This window comes from Dryobates pubescens, chromosome 17 (assembly GCF_014839835.1).
Source record: "Dryobates pubescens isolate bDryPub1 chromosome 17, bDryPub1.pri, whole genome shotgun sequence".
NCBI classification, from domain to species: Eukaryota; Metazoa; Chordata; class Aves; order Piciformes; family Picidae; genus Dryobates; species Dryobates pubescens.
The window spans coordinates 23,238,168-23,257,531 of record NC_071628.1 but is presented as its reverse complement, the minus strand read 5'-3'; the positions used below and the strand labels follow the sequence as shown (position 1 = coordinate 23,257,531).

The window sequence follows — 19,364 nt, the reverse complement described above, 5'->3', positions numbered from 1 at the left end:
CCTCAGTGCCAGGGAAAGTGATGGAGCAGATTATCCTGGGGGCAATAACTGCACCTGAAGGATGGCCAAGGGCTCAGGCCCAGCCAACATGGATTTAGGAAGGGCAGGTCCTGCCTCTCCAACCTGATCTCCTTCTATGATCAGGTGACCCGTCTGGTGGACATGGGGAGGCCTGTGGATGTAGTCTACCTGGACTCCAGCAAGGCCTTTGACACCATCCCCCACAGCAAACTGCTGGCTAAGCTGTCAGCTCATGGCTTGGACAGCAACACTCTGTGCTGGGTTAGGAACTGGCTGGAGGCTGAGCCCAGAGAGTGGTGGTGAATGGTGCCAGGCACCAGTGGTGTGCCCCAGGGAGCAGTGCTGGGCCCCATCCTCTTTAACATCTTCATTGATGATCTGGATGAGGGGTTGAGTCAGTCATCAGCAAGTTTGCAGATGACACCAAGCTGGGAGCAGATGTTGGTCAGTTAGAGGGCAGAAAGGCTCTGCAGAGGGACCTCGACCGACTGGACAGATGGGCAGAGGCCAACAGGATGGCGTTCAACAAGTCCAAGTGCCAGGGGCTGCACTTTGGCCACACCAACCCCATGCAGAGCTACAGGCTGGGGTCAGAGTGGCTGAGAGCTGCCAAACAGAGAGGGACCTGGGGGTGCTGATTGACAGCCACCTAAACATGAGCCAGCAGTGTGCCCAGGTGGCCAAGAGGGCCAAGGGCATCCTGGCCTGCATTAGGAATAGTGTGGCCAGCAGGAGCAGGGAGGTCATTGTGCCCTGGGCTCAGCACTGCTCAGGCCACCCCTGGAGTCCTGTGTCCAGCTCTGGGCTCCTCAGTTTCAGAAGGCCATTGAGACACTTGAAGGTGTCCAGAGAAGGGCAAGGAGGCTGGGGAGGGGTCTGGAGCACAGCCCTGTGAGGAGAGGCTGAGGGAGCTGGGCTTGCTTAGCCTGCAGAAGAGAAGGATCAGGGGTGACCTCATTGCCCTTTACAACTACCTGAAAGGTGGTTGTAGACAGGAAGGGGTTGGTCTCTTCTCCCAGACAACCAGCACCAGAACAAGAGGACACAGTCTGCAGCTGTGCCAGGGGAGGTTTAGACTCGAGGTGAGGAGAAAGTTCTTCACCGAGCGAGTCGTTCGTCATTGGGATGTGCTGCCCAGGGAGGTGGTGGAGTCACCGTCCCTGGAGGTGTTCAAGGGGAGATTGGATGTGGCACTTGGTGCCATGGTCTAGTTGTGAGGTCTGTTGGGACAGGTTGGACTTGATGATCCTTGGGGTCTCTTCCAACCTTGGTTATACTGTGTGTGATACTGTGTGTGGTGGAGTCCCCATCCCTGGAGGTGGTCCAGAAACCTGTGGCCATGGCACTTCAGGATCTAGTTTAGTGGTCATGGTAGTTGGGTTACAGTTGGACTTGATGATCTTGGAGGTCTTTTCCAACCTTATTGACTCCATGATTCTATGATGTAAGCTGTGGGTTTGATCTGCAGGTGCCTCAGAGAGGTGTCATTCCTGCTTTGCACTTTGGGTAGGACTCTACTGAAATTAAGACATCTCTCATAGTAGCAAACCTGGTTCTGACCTTGACAGGCATTTGGGGTTGTATAGCCTGGAGAAGAGGAGGCTCAGGGGAGACCTTCTTGCTCTCTACAACTGCCCAAAGGGAGGTTGTAGCCAGGTGGGGGTTGGTCTCTTCTCCCAGGCAAGCAGTGACAGAAGGAGAGGGCACAGTCTCAAGCTGTGCCAGGAGAGGTTTAAGTTGGATGTTAGGAAGAAATTCTTCCCAGAAAGAGTAATTGGCTACTGGGATGTGCTGCCCAGGGAGGTGGTGGAGTCCCCATCCCTGGAGGTGTTTAGGAAGAGCCTGGGTGAGGCTCTTGGTGCCATGGTTTGGTTGATGCGATGGTATTGGGTGATAGGTTGGACTTGGTGATCTCAGAGGTCTTTTCCAAGCTGGTGAATTCTGTATTGTGTATTCCTTCCTGGGCAGGATGTTGATGTGGGAGGGCTCTCCTACACCATCAATGGCTTAAAGAAGTACACAGAGTACAGCTTCCGAGTGGTGGCTTACAACAAGCACGGCCCTGGAGTCTCCACGCAGGACGTCGCGGTGCGGACGCTCTCTGACGGTAAGCAGCCCTGCTCCAGCTCATTTGTTGGAACAGGATCCCCCTGGCTGATTTCCTTGCAGTGAGTTCTGAACCAGACTTCTGCTGGTTTTTGTTCATTGTTGCCCTGCTTTATTAATAATGTGCCTGTGGCCTGTGGCCATAACCTGGTGAAAGGCTCCCTGGAGGCTTTCCAAATGGGGTGGAGGAAAATTCCTCTACCTTGCAGAAGTAGCTGGGGTTGTGATCAGGGAACAACAGCCTCCTTCATTTCAACATCAGGAGTTTATTTCATGGGTTACTGAGTCTAGTAAGTATTAAGAGCAGACAGAAAAGCAGCAATGTTGAAGGCAGCAGCTCCCAGGTATTTGGGTTTTTTAGGTTCTGTAATGACCCAACTTTTGCTTCTGGAGTGTTTTCATTTTAATTGTGCTCATGTGGGCAACTGTGGCCTGGCTGTGTTAGGACTGCAGCACAGAGAGTGTTAAATCAACTGCATCTGATAGTGAAAGCAGGACGTGGCAATAATGAGCAAATGCAGCTACCTGACCAGCTGCAGAAGGATCAAAGTCAGTGTTAGCTTCCACTTGTTATGTGTGTGAGGGCAGGCAGAGCAAAAGTGAGCCTAGCCTGGCAGCCTCTCTCCAGGAGGGACCACAAGCAGCACAGACACGCAGAGAGGAGTCTTGTCCCACAGTCTGTGTCCAGAAGCCTGTTCCTGGGGAACTTCTTGGCTCTGCAGTGGTTTCTGTGCGTCTACCAAGACCACTTCTCTGCCTTGAAACCCTGTCAGCATCCTCTTTAACCTACATCAACTTTCATCATCCAGAGGCTCTGCAAACAAATTATCTGGGAAAAATCCTCCTTTCTTTTTGTTTTTGACTGTTTTGGACCTGCTCTGTGTTAGTGTCCCTTGCTGCTAATATCCAGAGCTGCCTGAAGCAGTGAAGAATCACTGTCCCACTCCTCATTGTAGCGACCGTTGCTGCTTCCTCTTTGCCAGACTCCAAAGTCACAGCAGTGTGGCTTGGTTTGAGCAGACAGGAAGGTGTTTTACCCCAAAGGAGTGGAACAAGAACACTCACACAGAGTTGGAGGTTAAATAGAAATACTGTTTACCACTATACACAGAGATACAAAAGGTGTTCAGGGGGAGAAAAGGGAGTATCGACACAAACAGAAGCAGTTTGGCCCTAGCTTCTCAGCTGAGCCCAACAGGCCTCAACCACACCAAGCCTTCCAAAACCTCCCCCTCTACACTAAGCCTCAGCAGGCCCAGAGAAGGCCAAGCTGTGCCCCTCCCCTCCCCCAACCTGTAACACAGTGCTTCAGGTCCCTTTCCTGAACTTCTGTCTAGGTTTATTTTCTCCTGTGTGCTTTTAAAAGTGGAGGCAGAGGGGACTGAAAAGGCATCAAAGTTGGAAGTGTGTAGCTACAAGAGTGTGACTCACTCTTGGGGCTCATTCTGACCACTGAGGTTACATTTTTTGGGTAGCCAGATCTCGGTGGAACTGGTCTGCTTAGAGCCATTGTTTTGCAGGTGGAGTTAGGATCATTTTCCCCATGTGTGTAACTTTATCTACCAGGAGTTCCATCTGTCACTTCAGTATCCAGGGGCAAAGTGTCCTGAGGTCTTTCTGCAGTTCTTTACCCTCAGATCTTGTCTGTACTAACATTTCATAGCATCATAGAATGGTTCAGTTTAGAAGAGACCTTAAAGATCATGCAGTTCCAACCCCCTGCCATGGGCAGGGACACCTCATACTAGAGCAGGTTGCTCAAGGCCCCATGCAGCCTGGCTTGGAACACTTCCAGGCTTGGAGCCTTCACAACTTCCCTGGGCAACCTGTTCCAGTGCCTCACCACGCTCATGGAGAAGAATTTCTTCCTAATGTCTCATCTAAATTGAGCTTCTGCCAGTCCAAAGCCATTGCCCCTCATTCTGTCACATCACCTCATCACTCTGTGAGCAACAGGAGTCCGGGCACTTGCCACAGCGGAGCTCCACAGGTCGTGTCCCACCACCAACCTACCTTCTCTTTCCTTTAACCACTTGCTTCCTCAGGCAAGGATTTCTGTCCCCTGTTTGCTTTGCCTCTTAAGAGTTCTCTAGCAGGTTTGCAGTGCAGGACTTGCCTTTAAAACATGGCAATCAGGTATGATTACTCCATGGAGTATTGGTAGTCCATCCATGGAGTATTATTACCCCATCCACAGAGTATTGCTGCTCCCTCCATGGAGTATTACTACTCCATCCGTGAGGTATCACTACTCCATTCATGAGTTTCATGCTTTACCATACCTTATGTTTATTTGCCTACTACAAGTTTCTGACTTACTACTAGGAGTTGCTCAGATGGAGTCCCTTTTAAATGCTGGCATCAAATTTGCCACCTCCCAGTATCAAGGTAACTTGTGAGAGATTATCTGTGAGCCATGCAACCACTGAATGCCTAAGTTCCTTGAGAAGTCCTGGATGAAGGGCAGCACACTGCTGTTCATGTGTCTGACCCTTCCATAAGCCCTTCTAGTGATGTTTGAGATGGAGAGTTCCTCCAGCTCCCTTGGAAAGGCTGTCATGGAAACCTCTCCCCTCCCTTTTCCTCAGCACAAATGCAAAGCAGATCCCTGAGTGCCCTTTTCCTGTAGTTCCCTGACCGGGTGCTGACTCCACAAGTTCTCTCAGGTCTGCCAGCTCCTGATTTGTTTGAGGAAGGATTTGTTGTTACTTGTAATGTCATTGCAGGTCCTGCTCAAGTTCTTTCTGGCCCAACTTGACATTTAACCTATTGAAATTTATTCTCTGAAGCTTTCTGAAGGATGTCATCTGGCTTCTTGCAATCCTATCCCCCTGCTGCTTAGCCATCTTGGCCTCCTCCTTCAGCCTCTCAGATCTTTGCACATGAACAAGGCCCCTTTTCTCCTTATGTTGTCTCATTGTGCTGTCTCTAAGCAATCTCCACTTTTTTTTCCCTGCAGGGATTTCTTTCTAAGCTTCTTTTAGCTTCTATTTAAAAAGCTGCTGCATTTTCACCTAGGTTTTTGCTCCTAATCTGTTACAGTGGCTTGCTGAAGGATGTCTCTTCAGGTATCAGCGTTTGAAGCAAGGTTTCTGTGCTGCCCAGAGGGATTGCTTCTCTTCTCACGGTCTCCCTGAGCTATAGGAATCAATTGTGTCTAACAGCTGGACTTCTAATTCCTGTGTCTCACAGAATCACACAATGGGAGGGTTTGGAAGGGACCTCCAGAGACCATTGAGTCCATCCCCCCTGCCAGAGCAGGATCACCTGGGGCAGGTCACACAGGAACACACACAATCACACAGAAAACATCCACTTGGAAGAGACCTCAAAGATATCCGGTCCAAGCTTCGACCCAGCACTGAAGGGTCAACACTAAACCATGTCCCATCTCCATGACTGGTCTTGAAAGGCTCCAGAGGAGACTCCCCAACCTCTCTGGGCAGCCTGCTCCAGGGCTCCAGCACCCTCACAGTAAAGAAGTTTCTCCTCATGTTGAGGTGGAACCTCCTTGGGTTCCATCTTGTACCCATTGTTCCTTGTCCTGTCTCTGGACACCACTGAAAGGAGCCTGCCACCTTCATCTTGGCACCCACCCCTCAGATATTTACAGACACTGATAAGGTCCTCTCTCAGCCTTCTCCTCTCCAGACTAACCAGTCCCAGGGCTCTCAGCCTTTCTCCATAGCAGAGATGTTCAGAAACTGCAGTCATCCTCATACCTCTATTTTGGGCTCTCTCCAGCAGATCCCTGTGAGGGCATTTCCTTTACCCCAGTGTGCCTTTTACTGCCAGGCCACATAGAGCTATGCACACAGGAGCGTTCTCCTAGGTTGTGGCTGGTGTGATTTGATTGGAAAATGCATTATTCAGGCTGGGACAGATTCCCCTTCTCCCCCTGTTGTGTTACTCCTCTGTCCTTGTGCTCTAGGGAAACTTCCTCCTCCTGCCAAGGAACCCTTATCTGTGCCTTTGAGATAACATTTGTGAGGCTGAAGGGCAGTGATGAGGATTCCCTTGGTCTGGGCTTCTCTCTTAGGTTACCTTTTTGTCTAATGGAGTTTCACTGTTATGACCAGCAAAACATTGCAGCAGGGAAAGAGCTTCCACAGAGAGTGGAAGTTCAGAGGCAGAAAGTATCTCTGAGATATGCTTCACCTCTTCAGCAGCACAGAGGTGTGTTGAGTCTGAGGGCTTCCTGTTAGGGGAAATCAGAAGAAAAACCATGGCTAGAATTCCCCAGGAGGGTGGTGAGAGCCTGGCACAGGCTGCCCAGGGAGGTGGTGGAAGCCTCATGCCTGGAGGTTTTGAAGGCCAGGCTGGATGTAGCTCTGGGCAACCTGCTGTAGTGTGAGGTGTCCCTGCCCATGGCAGGGGCTTGGAGCTGGATGATCTTTGAGGTTCCTTCCAACCCTAACAATGCTATAATCCTATAACACAGGAGGGGATTCTGCCCCTCTGCTCTGCTCTGCTCAGACCCCACCTGCAGCACTTCACCCAGCTCTGGTGCCCCCAGCACAAGAAGGACCTGGAGCTGTTGGAGAAGGTCCAGAAAACGCCACAAAGATGATCAGAGGGCTGGAGAACCTCTCTTGTGGGGACAGGCTGAGAGAGTTGGAGCTGTTCAGCCTGGAGAAGAGAAGGCTTCAGGGAGACCTCAGAGCAACCTTCCAGTACCTGAAAGGGGACTGTTAGAGAGCTGGGCAGGGACTTTTGACAAGGGCTTGTAGTGACAGGATGAGAGGCAATGACTTTGAGCTGGTAGAGGGAGGATTGAGACTGGAGATTAGGAAGGAATTCTTTCCAGTGAGGGTGGGGAGACACTGGAACAGGTTGCCCAGGGAGGTTGTGGATGCTTCCTGCCTGGAGGTCTTTTAGGCCAGGCTGGATGAGGCCTTGAGCAACCTGGGCTGGTGGGAGGTGTCCCTGCCCACGGCAGGGGCGTTGGACTAGGTGATCTTGAAGGTCCCTTCCAACCCAACCAATTCTATCAGTCTATGAAGGAAGTTCAGCTGTGGGCTCCCAGAATCAAATATCTGAATTGAAGATTTGATTTGGAAAAGTGCTGAATGTGATCTCTTCTCTTGGAGGTTATGAGAAGGACCTTCTGGTATGAACCACTCCTCCCTTCAATGCCTGTGTAGAAGCCTGAGTGAAAACCTCCAGTGCCAGGCACTGCAGGTCATAAAGTGCCTCAGCTGGAATTCTGTGGCTCCTTCATGTCATGTCTTAAACCAGAAGTGTGTGCACTTGCACCATGGCTGGTGGCAGGGAGTAGGTTGTGTGTGGAAATGAAGGTGTTTGGAAATCCTGGAGTTCTAATTGCTTCCATCTCTGCAGTGCCCAGTGCCGCCCCGCAGAATCTCACCCTGGAGGTGCGGAATTCCAAGGTAAGCTGCTGAGCATTCCCTGTCCCTCCTGGGGAAGTGACAGCTTGGGGGGGTCTTAGACCAGCCAAACTGTAGAGCTGCTTTGGGTCTTTCTTCACACTGGCCACAGCAACCCCAGGCAGCACTACAGGCTGGGGACAGAGTGGCTGCAGAGCAGCCAGGCAGAGAGGGACCTGGGGGTGTGGTTGACAGGAGCTGAACATGAGCCAGCAGTGTGCCCAGGGGGCCAAGAAGGCCAAGGGCATCAGTAAGAGTGTGGCCAGCAGAAGCAGAGAAGTCATTGTGCCCTGTGCTCAGCACTGTTTAGGCCACACCTTGAGTCCTGTGTCCAGTTCTGGGCCCCTCAGTTTAAGAAAGATGTTGAGATGCTGGAAGGTGTCCAGAGCAGAGGGGTTTGAAGCACAGCCCTGGCAGGAGAGGCTGAGGGAGCTGGGCTTGCTTAGCCTGCAGAAGAGGAGGCTCAGGGGAGACCTTCTTGCTCTCTGCAACTCCCTGCAGGGAGGTTGGAGCCAGCTGGGGGTTGGTCTCTTCTGCCAGGCAGGCAAGCAGCCCCAGAACAAGAGGGCACAGTCTCAAGCTGTGCCAGGGGAGGTTTAGGCTGGAGGTGAGCAAGAAATTCTTGCCAGCAAGAGGAATTGGCCCTTGGGATGTGCTGCCCAGGGAGGTGGTGGAGTCCCCATCCCTGGAGGTGTTTAAGAAGAGCCTGGATGAGGCACTTGGTGCCATGGTTGAGTTGATCAGATGGTGTTGGCTGACAGGTTGGACTGGATGATCTGGAAGGTCTTTTCCAACCTGGTTCTGTATTCTACCACAGTGCTCTTCAGCTGTTTGTGTGTGAGATGCCCAGCAGGAGAATATCTGAACATGGGGTTTGAAGTGTTTGAAACTGCAGTCATTAGGAGTGTAGTGATTCTGATTAAGGTAGTTGGTTTGTAAAAGCCTTTTTGGAAAGCTCTGTCCCAAATACCTTCTTCTGCTGCCTGTGTTATGAAAAAGAAATCACTTCCTGCCCAGTTCAGGCAACTTGGACCCTGCAGCCCAAACACCAGTTTGTACAGCTAGATCCCCAAGGAAACCCTACCTGGAGATAACCTGGAGAAAGTGAAAGGCAAACCCCAGGGGGCATTTGTGAGATTGGAATCAGAAGGTCTGATGGGATTGAGGCACTTGGAGGTGAACCTCTCCAGGCCTCCAAGTTTGACCTGGGTGCTGCTGAATTAGAGGGGACCCATGGCCAAGGTTACCAGGAGGAGCTTCAGCAAGGCCAAGTGCCAGGTCCTGCACTTGGGGCACAACAACCCCGAGCAGTGCTACAGGCTTGGGGCAGCATGGCTGGAAAGCTGCTGGTAGAAAGGGCCCTGGGGGTGCTCATGGACAAGCAGCTGAACAGGAGCCAGCAGTGTGCCCAGGGGGCCAAGAGAGCCAAAGGCCTCCTGGCTGGGATCAGCAATGCTGAGTCCAGCAGCAGGGAGGGGATTGTCCCCTGGGGCTCAGCTCTGGGGAGGCCACAACTGGAGTGTTGTGTTCAGTTCTGGGCAGCTCAATCCTAGAGAGCTGTGGAGGTGCTGGAGCCAGGGCAGAGGAGGGCAAGGAAGCTGGGAAGGGCCTGGAGAAGAAATCTGCTGGAGAGCAGCTGAAGGAGCTGGGGATGGTTGGTGTGAAACAGAGGAGGCTGAGGGGAGGCCTCATGGCTGCCTACAGCTACCTGCAAGGAGGTTGTGGAGAGGCTGCTGCTGGTCTCTTCTCCCAGGTAATTAGTGCCAGAACAAGAGGGAATGGCCTCAGGCTGCACCAGGGCAGGTTTAGAGTGGACAGTAGGAAGAATTTGTTCCCAGCAAGAGTGGTCAGGGGTTGGAAAGTGCTGCCCAGGCAGGTGGTGGAGTCACCAGCCCTGGATGTGCTTAAAGGTGGTTTGGATGTGGTGCTTGGAGCTATGGTTTAGAGTTGACCCTTGCAGAGCAGGGTTCTGGGTTGGACTTGGTGATCCTGAGGGTCTGTTCCAGGCTGAATGTTTCTGTGACTCTGTGATTCTGTTGTTCTGTGGCTGTGATTCCTTGGGCTTTGCTTCCCACACCAGGCCTGTGGTCTGCTCTGAGCAGAGGGAGTCCTTTCTGTAGGCAGGGCTGTCTTGTCTGCTCTGCAGTGCAGTACTGGCACTGCAGGGGAGGTAATGGCTTTGTCCCAACCTTGTGCCTTCCCCAGAGCATCATGCTGCACTGGCAGCCTCCTCCTGCAGGGACCCACAGCGGGCAGATCACCGGCTACAAGATTCGCTACCGCAAAGTGTCGCGCAAGAGCGACGTGACGGAGAGCATCGGCGGCACCCAGCTCTTCCAGCTCATCGAAGGTCAGCTGCTGGCTGCAGCCAGCTCTCAGCAGAAGGGGGGTTAGGTGCTCACAGAGGCATCTTGATGTGGGGTTCTCGCCTTGGAAGGCTACCATGACAGCACTTAAAATGAGTGCTTGCAGGGTGTGAAGTGCTGGCTGGTGGGGGAACCAAGATCTGGCAAGCTGTTCCCTAGCCTTGGTTTTACCACTGGCTTGCTAAGTGGACTGGAGGAGTCCTGGTAAAACCCTTCAAAGAGCACAGGGGTTGCAAGGAGATGGCCCTGAGTTCCTTGTGCCTGCCCAAGAGCCAGAAGTACACATGTGGCAAAGGATGCCAAGGAGGTGGGCTCTGGCTGGGTGTCTGGCACATGGTCCTGTTGGCCTGTGGCCATAACCTAGGACGCCCCTGCTTACTGCAGAGGGGGTTGGACTAGATGACCTCTGGAGGTCCCATCCCACCCAGACCATTCTGTGATTCTGTGTGCTCTGCCTCACAATGCTGAGCTCAGAGCCCCAGAAATGACTTACCTTGGGCATCTGGGCAAGCCTCCCACCTAGTTTCATTGACCATCAACCTTTGTCCTTCTTTCTGGAGCAAATGGAATGGATTCCTTCTTTACTCATTTAAACAAATCCAGTGTTCAGAGGGCTGGAGACATCTCCCCTGTGGGGTCAGGCTGAGAGAGTTGGGGCTGTTCAGCCTGGAGAAGAGAAAGCTCCAGGGAGACTGTAGAGCTGCCTGCCAGTACCTGAAGGGGGCTACAGGAGAGCTGGGGAGGGATTTTTGACAAGAGCTTGGAATGACAGGATGAAAGGAAATGCCTTTGAGCTGGAAAGGGGGAGATTGAGACTGGAGATGAGGAAGAAATTCTTTCCAGTGAGGGTGGGGAGACACTGGCACAGGTTGTGGGTGCCCCTCCCTGGAGGTGTTGAAGGCCAGGCTGGATGAGGCCTTGAGGATGTGGTCTAGTGGGGTCAGCTTCCTTACCAGAGCAGCGCTGTGGGAGTGCACTTTCTATCCCTGGCCTGCTCAAGTGGCCGTGGTGGGGCAGAAGGCTTCTAGAACCTGTGTTTTAGTTCCTGCACTGCCAGATGGACCTCCAGTGCTGACACCTGGGATGCTCTTTGTCTCTTAGGTCTGGAACGAGGTACAGAGTACAGCTTCCGAGTAGCTGCCATGACTGTGAATGGGACCGGACCAGCTACCGACTGGGTGTCAGCAGAGACATTTGAGAGCGACCTGGATGGTAAGATCAGAAGTGTGAAGGCTTTCTGACCCCAAACCCAGTAGAATTCCTGGGCAGGGCACAGAAGAGTCTGGTGGCCTCTTTTGAAGGCAAACCTGATTCTGCTTTGTTGGTTTTGCTGCATGCCATCACTCCATTCGTGATGAAGTGAAATTAGTATCTGCTTTAATGACAAATTGTTACCGAGGCAGTTAGGTTGCCTGGGGAGGCTGTGGATGCCCCCTCCCTGGAGGTGCTCAAGGTCAGGCTGGACAAGGCCTTGAGCAACCTGGTCTAAAGGTGCCCCTCCAGAGCCCATGCTTCAGTCTTTGCCTTGGGCAAGGCTGATCCTCAGTGCTTTGTCCTCCCCTTTCTTTATCTCCGTGGCTTAATGCAGAGCAGCACCAGCCCAGTGTTAACCACAGAGTTCAGGTTTGGAGTTAGTTAAAATGACCTTTTCTGGGGGGTTGCTTAGCCTTTTTTTGGGGTTGCTTAGAAGAGGAGGCTCAGGGGAGACCTTCTTGCTCTCTGCAACTACCTGAAGGGAGGCTGTAGCCAGCTGGGGCTTGGTCTCTTCTCCTAGGCAGGCAACCAGCACCAAAACAAGAGGACACAGTCTCAAGCTGTGCCAGGGGAGGTTTAGGCTGGAGGTGAGGAAGAAATTCTTCACAGCAAGAGAGATTGGCCCTTGGGATGTGCTGCCCAGGGATGTGGTGGAGTCCCCATCCCTGGAGGTGTTCAAGAGGGGATTGAATGTGGCACTTAGAGCCATGGTTGAGTTGATTAGATGGTGTTGGGTGATAGGTTGGACTTGATCTCCAAGGTCTTTTCCAACCTGGTTAACTCCTATTCTATTCCATTCTATTCCATTCTATTCCATTCTATTCTATTCTATTCTATTCTATTCTATTCTATTCTATTCTATTCTATTCTATTCTATTCTGTTTTTTTGAGTTGAAACAACTTTGCTCTGGGTGTCTGTCTCTCTTTAACTGGGCAGGACACAAGCTTGGAGCTCTGAGGGAGCGCTGGTTCCCCAGGCTGAGGTAGAGCTCAGTAAATGGGCAGCACTTCCAGAAGGCAGTGAAGGTGTGCTTGGTGTTTGGATGAGAGTTTGCAGAGGAGAGCACCAGGATTAAATTTAAACAGGGCAGGAGAGGGAGAAGAAAAGAGGCCTTTCATTCTGGGTTGGACTGATTGGTGATTCAGATTGGACTGTGGCAGTGCTTGCAGGAAGTCTGCCTTTCTGCACATGCTTTGCAAAGAATAAAGTCATAAACCCTCACAATGTGGCCAGTGGCATCCAGATCATCTCATGTGTGAGATACTGGGGGGTGCACATGCTGGAAAGAAAAGGTGGACTGGGGGCTTGTCTTTCTTCAGTAAGCTCACATGGATAGTGCCACACAGATGTAGTCACAGCTTAGAGTCATAGAATAGTTTGGGTTGGAAGGGACCTCCAAAGCTCATCCAGTCCACCCCCGCTGCAGTCAGCAGGGACATCTTCCACTACATCAGGCTGCCCAGACCCTGTCCAGTCTCACCTTGAATATCTGCAGGGATGGAGCCTCAACCACCTCCCTGAGCAGCCTGTTGCAGTGTTCCAGCATCTTCACAGTGCAGAACTTGTTCCTCACATCCAATCTCAATCTGCTCTGCTCTCATTTCAAACCATTGTCCCTGGCTCTGTCCCTGCCAGCCTTCAGGTACTAGATGGCCTCTATTAGGTCTCTCCAGAGCCTTGTCTCCTCTAGGCTGAAGTTCTCAGGTGCAGACATGGAAGGTGTCATTTCTTTTAATTCCATGGGTGCTTTTTGAATTGGAATAGAATACAATTGACCTTCTGGTGCCACCAGTGTGCTTGCAAGCAGCAGCCAGCTGCAGTTCAGTGCTAGCAGGGCTGTGTCATTTTGCAGGTCCCACCAGGACCGTGTGTGGAGGAGATGCTCCACAGCTGCACAAAGCTTATCCCCGGTGCACCAGCTCTGCCTGTTCAAAATGTCATCTCCTGCACTGCAGCTCTGTAGCTTTCCTGTGTTTAAGAGTTGTGAACTTTAACTGATCAGCTGGAGAGCAGGAACCCCCTGGGCTGGCAGGCCAGGGGCAGATTATGATCCCAGGAGTCCTGTTGTGGTGCTTTATTCAGCGTTTTCAGACAAAGGCAGCATGTTTCAGTCAAATGAAACCCCTGCAGGAAAGCAGGACTCTGGGAGCTGATTTTGTTTCAGAGTGGAGAAGAACTCAGCTTATTATTGCCCAGAATTATTGATCATCTGCCAGCAGACAGCAGGCTCCAGTGGGCTGACAAAAGGACTTAGTTAATTTTGGGGAAGCTAAAGCAAAGTCCTGGTGTAGGTGTAGGTGTGCTCTTTAGTTGATCAGATGGTGTTGGTGATAGGTTGGACTTGATGATCTCGAAGGTCTTTTCCAACCTGGTCCATTCCATTCCACTCCACTCCATTCCACTCCATTTCACTCCACTCCATTCCACTCCATTCCATTCCATTCCATTCCATTCCATTCCATTCCATTCCATTCCACTCCAAGCAACAGTGGGGAAGAAGCCTTTTAGCAGAAATCTGAGGAGAAACTTCTTTGGTGTGAGGGTTGCCTTACAGCTTTGGAATAGTCTGCTGACTTCTAGAAAGACCTCAGGAACAAAGCTTTCTTCCATCATCAGGATGCTTTCAGGATGATGATTTTAATTCTCAGCAGTAAGTAAAGTGATGGAACTAAAAGGAGCTAAAAGTGGCTGTGTGGAGGGGAGGGACCTGAGAAATGGAATGCATGTGAGGAAAAATGACAAACATGCACAAACATCAAGAGTCTGCCTTGAAGCAGATCTGATACTTCCCTTGCTGTCCTTTCTGCTTCAGAGAGGATGTGTCAAGATCCATCAGTGTACAAAACCATGCACATTGTCTTCTCTTGGTTGGAGTTCTTTGCTCTCTCTTGTACAGTAAAGCCCTTTCCTTTGGAGCCTACTCATTTCAGTCCAGGCCCAGAGCAGAAGCACTGCATTTGACCTTCCCAGCTCACAGAGCTTCATGTTGTGACCATAGTGTCAGAGAAATCCCTTCAATCTATCATTCTCCTCCCACAGAAACTCGGGTTCCTGAGGTGCCAAGTTCCCTGCACGTCCGACCCCTCGTCACCAGTATCGTAGTGAGCTGGACCCCACCTGAGAACCAGAACATTGTGGTGAGAGGCTATGCCATTGGCTATGGCATTGGCAGCCCTCATGCCCAGACCATCAAGGTGGACTATAAGCAGAGGTACTACACCATTGAAAACTTAGGTGAGTGAATGGACAGCAGTGCCTGGCCTTTGCCTTTCATTTGTTTGCTCGTTATGGTATTACATGGAACTGTTGGAGCGAGTCCAGAGGAAGATGATCCAAGGGCTGGAGCACATCTGCTGTGCAGACAGGCTGAAAAAACTGGGGCTGTTCAGCCTGGAGAAATAAAACTCTTCAGGGGGACCTTAGAACTGCATTCCAATACCTGAAGGGATTCTACAGGCAGGCTGGGGAGGGGCTGTTCAGAAGGGCCTGTGGGGACAGGATGAGGGGCAGTGGTTTGAAACTGGAGCAGGGGAGATTTAGGTTGGACATCAGGAGGAAGTTCTGCACAGTCAGAGTGGGGAGACACTGGAGCAGATCACCCAGGGATGTGGTTGAGACCCTGTCCCTGGAGACCTTCAAGGTCAGCTTTGAATGTGCCCTCAGCAACCTGCTCGAGTTGGAGATGTCCCTGCTAAATGCAGGGGGGCTGAACGAGATGACCTTCGAGGGTCCCTTCCAACCTGATGCAGTCTGTGATTAAGAACATCAAGAACAGTGTGGCCAGCAGGAGCAGGGAGGTCATTCTGCCCCTGTACACTGCACTGGTTAGGCCGCACCTCGAGTACTGTGTCCAGTTCTGGGCCCCTCAGTTCAGGAAGGAGGTTGACCTGCTGGAAGGGCAACGAAGTTGGTGAGGGGTCTGGAGCACAGCCCTATGAGGAGAGGCTGAGGGAGCTGGGGTTGCTTAGCCTGGAGAAGAGGAGGCTCAGGGGTGACCTTATCACTCTCTACAACTACCTGAAAGGAGGTTGTAGACAGACGGATGTTGGTCTCTTCTCCCAGGCAGCCAGCAGCAGAACAAGAGGACACAGTCTCAGGCTGCGCCAGGGGAGATTTAGGTTGGATGTTAGGCAGAAGTTCTACACAGAAAGAGTGATTGCCCTTTGGAATGGGCTGCCTGGGGAGGTGGTGGAGTCACCATCACTGGAGGTGTTCAGGAGGAGACTTGATGGGGTGCTTGGTGCCGTGGGTTAGTTGTTTAGGCGGTGTTGGATTGGTTGAGGGGTTGGACTCGATGATCTTGAAGGTCTCTTCCAGCCTGGTTTATTCTATAATTCTATAATTCTATAATGAATAACTAACTCTGATGGAAGACCAATGTGAAGAAGTGGGAAATAGGCTTCACTAACAGCTTGCCCTCAAAAGGTTTCTTCTTTTCCCCTCTTAGACCCCAGCTCCCACTACGTGATAACCCTGAAAGCTTTCAACAACGTCGGGGAAGGGATCCCTCTGTACGAGAGTGCTGTGACCAGACCCCACTCAGGTAAAGGCCAAGGGCTGCTTCCAGCTTCTGCAAAGCCCTTAACACAGGGAGCAGTGCAGAGTGCGATGCCGTGGCCTGCAAGCGTCCCGTCCTACGGTGGCATCGAGCGCACTCTGCTTCTCCAGCTGCTTGGCCTGGCTGTTGTGGTGATTGCCTGGCATGTCTCAGTGGCTTGTTTAACTACCTCAGAGTTGTTCCATTTGTCACTCACAAAGCTCAGCTCCTTGGAGATGTTCTTACTCAAAGCTACCATCAGGGCAGCTCCTTGTCTGGGTGCAGGTCTAACGTCAGGGCCTTTCCTTGCTGCTTTATGGACAGATTCGATCTTTTTGCCTCTTTCACACAGGTTTTGAACAAGTTGCCTCCATTTCCTGTGCCTCAGTCTCCCTCTGCACTCACACTAAACAATTCCTTGGCATTTTAGGGATTTCTAACCTTGTAATAGACTAATACAAGATTTTAAGCAGAGAAATGTGTTTGCCAGTGAGCTCTTCTTGTGCTGTGGCTCACTGTGCTCCCTCCTAGGCTGCTGGTATGACTCAGTTATTATGTGTAGATGTCCACAGTTCTGCTTGGTTTAGTCTTCTGAAGAGCAGGAATTGGTAGAGGTTTTACAGACTGCAGAGGACACTGCAGTTGTAGTTTCCTCTTACTGCAAAGCTGTGTGGCACTTGGAACTGGATTGCCCTTATCAGCCTTTGAAAGGTACTGGAGTTCCTGGTGGGTTTTATGAAGAGGCATGTTCTCCTCAAGAAGAAATCCAGCTCCTGGCCCTCCTCCTTGTTTCCTAGAAGAGGAATCAGTGGGCAGTCTGAGGCAAACAAAGTCCAAGTTCAAATTCCTGCATGTTTGGGCATCTCAGGTTGAAGGCAGTGAGCACTGCTACGGTGAGGTGGATCTGCTGGCCTGAAGCTTGAGGAGGGCAGGTTTAGACTGGAGATGAGGAAGAAATTCTTTCCAGTGAGGGTGGGGAGACACTGGAACAGGTTGCCCAGGGAGGTCATGGATGCCTCCTCCCTGCAGGTGTTTTAGGCCAGGTTGGATGAGGCCTTGAGCAACCTGGGCTGGTGGGAGGGGTCCCTGCCCATGGCAGGGGGTTGGAACTGGATGATCTTGAAGGTCCCTTCCAACCCAACCCAACCCAACCCAACCCATTCTGTGCACCTATGTTGTTGTCTGACTGTCTTACAAAGGTAACACAATGCAAGAGTGATTTTGTTGGCCAGTCTGATGTCACCTATTAACTCTGGCTTTTCTCTCTTTCTCTCCATCTCTCACCTCCCATTCCATTGCACTACCCTGCATCCCCCCTTCTTTTGTTTGTTTCTCTTTTTGTTCCCATTAAACTGCCACCTCCTGCCTTTTCTCTTTAACTGATGATGCCCACCGGTTCCCCTAGACGCTTCCGAGGTTGATTTGTTTGTTATTAATGCTCCATACACTCCAGTGCCAGATCCCTCTCCCATGATGCCACCAGTGGGAGTTCAGGCTTCCATCCTGAGCCACGACACCATCCGGATCACTTGGGCAGACAACTCTCTGCCGAAGAACCAGAAGATCACGGACGCTCGCTACTACACCGTGCGCTGGAAAACCAACATCCCTGCCAACACCAAGTACAAGGTACGGCGCCCCCGGGCCCCTCCTGCCTGCCCCAAGGCAGACACAGGAAGCTTGGTGCTGGAGGAGAGGCTGGGGGAACTTGCTCCAGCAGCAAGGCTGGGGAGGGCTCTGGAGCACAGCCCTCTGTGGGGAGGCTGCGGGAGATGTTTAGCCTGCAGGGAGAGCTGATTGCTCTCTACAGCTACCTGAAGGGAGGTTGGCGCCAGCTGGGGGTTGGGCTCTTCTGCCAGGCAACCAGCACCAGAACAAGAGGACACAGTCTCAAGCTGTGCCAGGGGAGGTTTAGGCTGGAGGTGCAGAGAAAGTTCTTCACTGAGAGAGTGTAATGGGTTGGGGCAGACCCCCTCCCCACCACGTGCAGAGATAACAACTCAGACAAACTGATTGCAAAAGTAGTGGAGAGTTGAACTAGAGAACAGTGAGTGTGCACAAAAGGAAACACAGTGACAAGAAAGGAACCAAAGTAAACCCAGAAAGACCCCAAACCCCACCTGAGGGTGCATCCAAAACCCCCAGGGCTCCTCCTTCCCCCCCCTCTTCTATTAGGCTGGTCTCAGCTGGCCAGATCTGAGCCTGCCCATCCCCCTGTGGCCTTGGGCCCAATCAGGCCCATGGCAGGGAGATCTCTCCCCCAGTTACCAAGTCTCGGAGAGGGAAGGAAAGAGGAAGTGCCAGACCCCACTGCAAAATTTATAGTGGTGCAAGGGATTATGGTAGAAATACCTAACTTCCTGAGTCCACCCACTGGGCTGGACTGCTGGACACAGGAAACACCCCCAGGGCAGAGGGCACCCAGCCCAAACTACGACAGAGAGTCATTCGCCATTGGGCTGTGCTGCCCAGGGAGGTGGTGGAGTCCCCATGCCTGGAGGTGTTGAAGAGGGGACTGGATGTGGCCCTTGGAGCCATGGTTCAGTTGTCAGGAGGTGTTGGGTGACAGCTTGGACTTGCTGAGCTCTCAGGTCTTTTCCAACCTTATTGATTCTATGATTCTGCCTGAAAGGAGGTTGCAGCCAGGAGGGGGTTGGTCTCTTCTCCCAGTCAAACAGTGACAGAAGGAGAGGACACAGTCTCAAACTGTGCCAGGGGATGTTAGGAAGAAATTCCTAACACTGGCCTGGATGTTAGGAAGAAATTCTTCCCAGAAAGAAAGATTGGCCCTTGGGATGTGCTGCCCAGGGAGGTGGTGCAGTCTCCATCCCTGGAAGTGTTTAAGAAGAGCCTGGATGAGGCACATGGTGCCATGGTTGAGCTGATCAGGTGGTGTTGGGTGATAGGTTGGACTGGATGATCTCCAATGTCTTTTCCAGCCTGCTTGATTCTGTGATTCAGTGAAAGCTGAGAGTGAAGCAGACTGCTTAGAGGTGTGCTCAGGTTTACTTGAGATGCCTGGACCAAGTTCACATCAGTACTGCTCAGATAAAGCATCACTTCAAAGGTTCTGCTGGATCTATGATGGGATGAGAGGAAACAGCTTCAACTTGCACCAGAGTTTAGGTTGGACATTAGAAGAAACTTATTCCCTGAAAGGGCTCTTAGCACTGGAACAGGCTCCCCAGGGAGGTGGTGGAATACCCACTCCTGGAGGTGTTTCCAAGAGGCAGAGATGTGGTGCTGAGTGACCTGGTTCAGCACCAGCCTTGGCAGAGTTAGAGGATGGTTGGACTGGATGATCTTAAAGGGCTTTCCCGGCAGGCTCAATTCTGTCTTTCAGTGGAAAGATTTGATTTGGTATTTTTGCTGCCACACACAGAGCTCTCAGCCATAACTCTACACCAGGAGCACAGGCTGCACAAGTTGCACAAAGAAAGTTTACAGAAGGGAGTGCAGGTGGAGGGTTTGGATAACAGGTCTGGTGAGGAGCAGCTGAGGAAAGTGGGGTTGTTCAATCTGGACAAGAGGAGGCTGAGGGGAGACCTCAGTGCTCCCTGAAAGGACACTGGAGACAGGTGGGTGTTGGAGTCTTCTCCTTAGTATCAGGTTATAGAATGAGAGAAAATGGCCTCCAGTTGCACCAGAGGAGGTTTAGGTTGGGCATTACAAGCAACTTATTCCCTGAAAGG

At 51.7% G+C, this 19,364-nt stretch overlaps 1 protein-coding gene across 1 annotated transcript in view; it reads left to right on the top strand.

Annotated features, from left to right (window-relative positions):
* NEO1 (neogenin 1) overlaps positions 1–19,364 on the top strand; it is a 326,802-nt gene that overhangs the window by 258,657 nt on the left and 48,781 nt on the right. Inside the window, exons 11-17 of the mRNA XM_054168810.1 lie at positions 1,990–2,128; positions 7,468–7,517; positions 9,720–9,864; positions 10,982–11,092; positions 14,175–14,369; positions 15,583–15,678; positions 17,078–17,301. Of these exons, the coding sequence (XP_054024785.1) occupies positions 1,990–2,128; positions 7,468–7,517; positions 9,720–9,864; positions 10,982–11,092; positions 14,175–14,369; positions 15,583–15,678; positions 17,078–17,301 (960 nt within the window). The remainder of the gene's footprint in view (positions 1–1,989; positions 2,129–7,467; positions 7,518–9,719; positions 9,865–10,981; positions 11,093–14,174; positions 14,370–15,582; positions 15,679–17,077; positions 17,302–19,364) is intronic.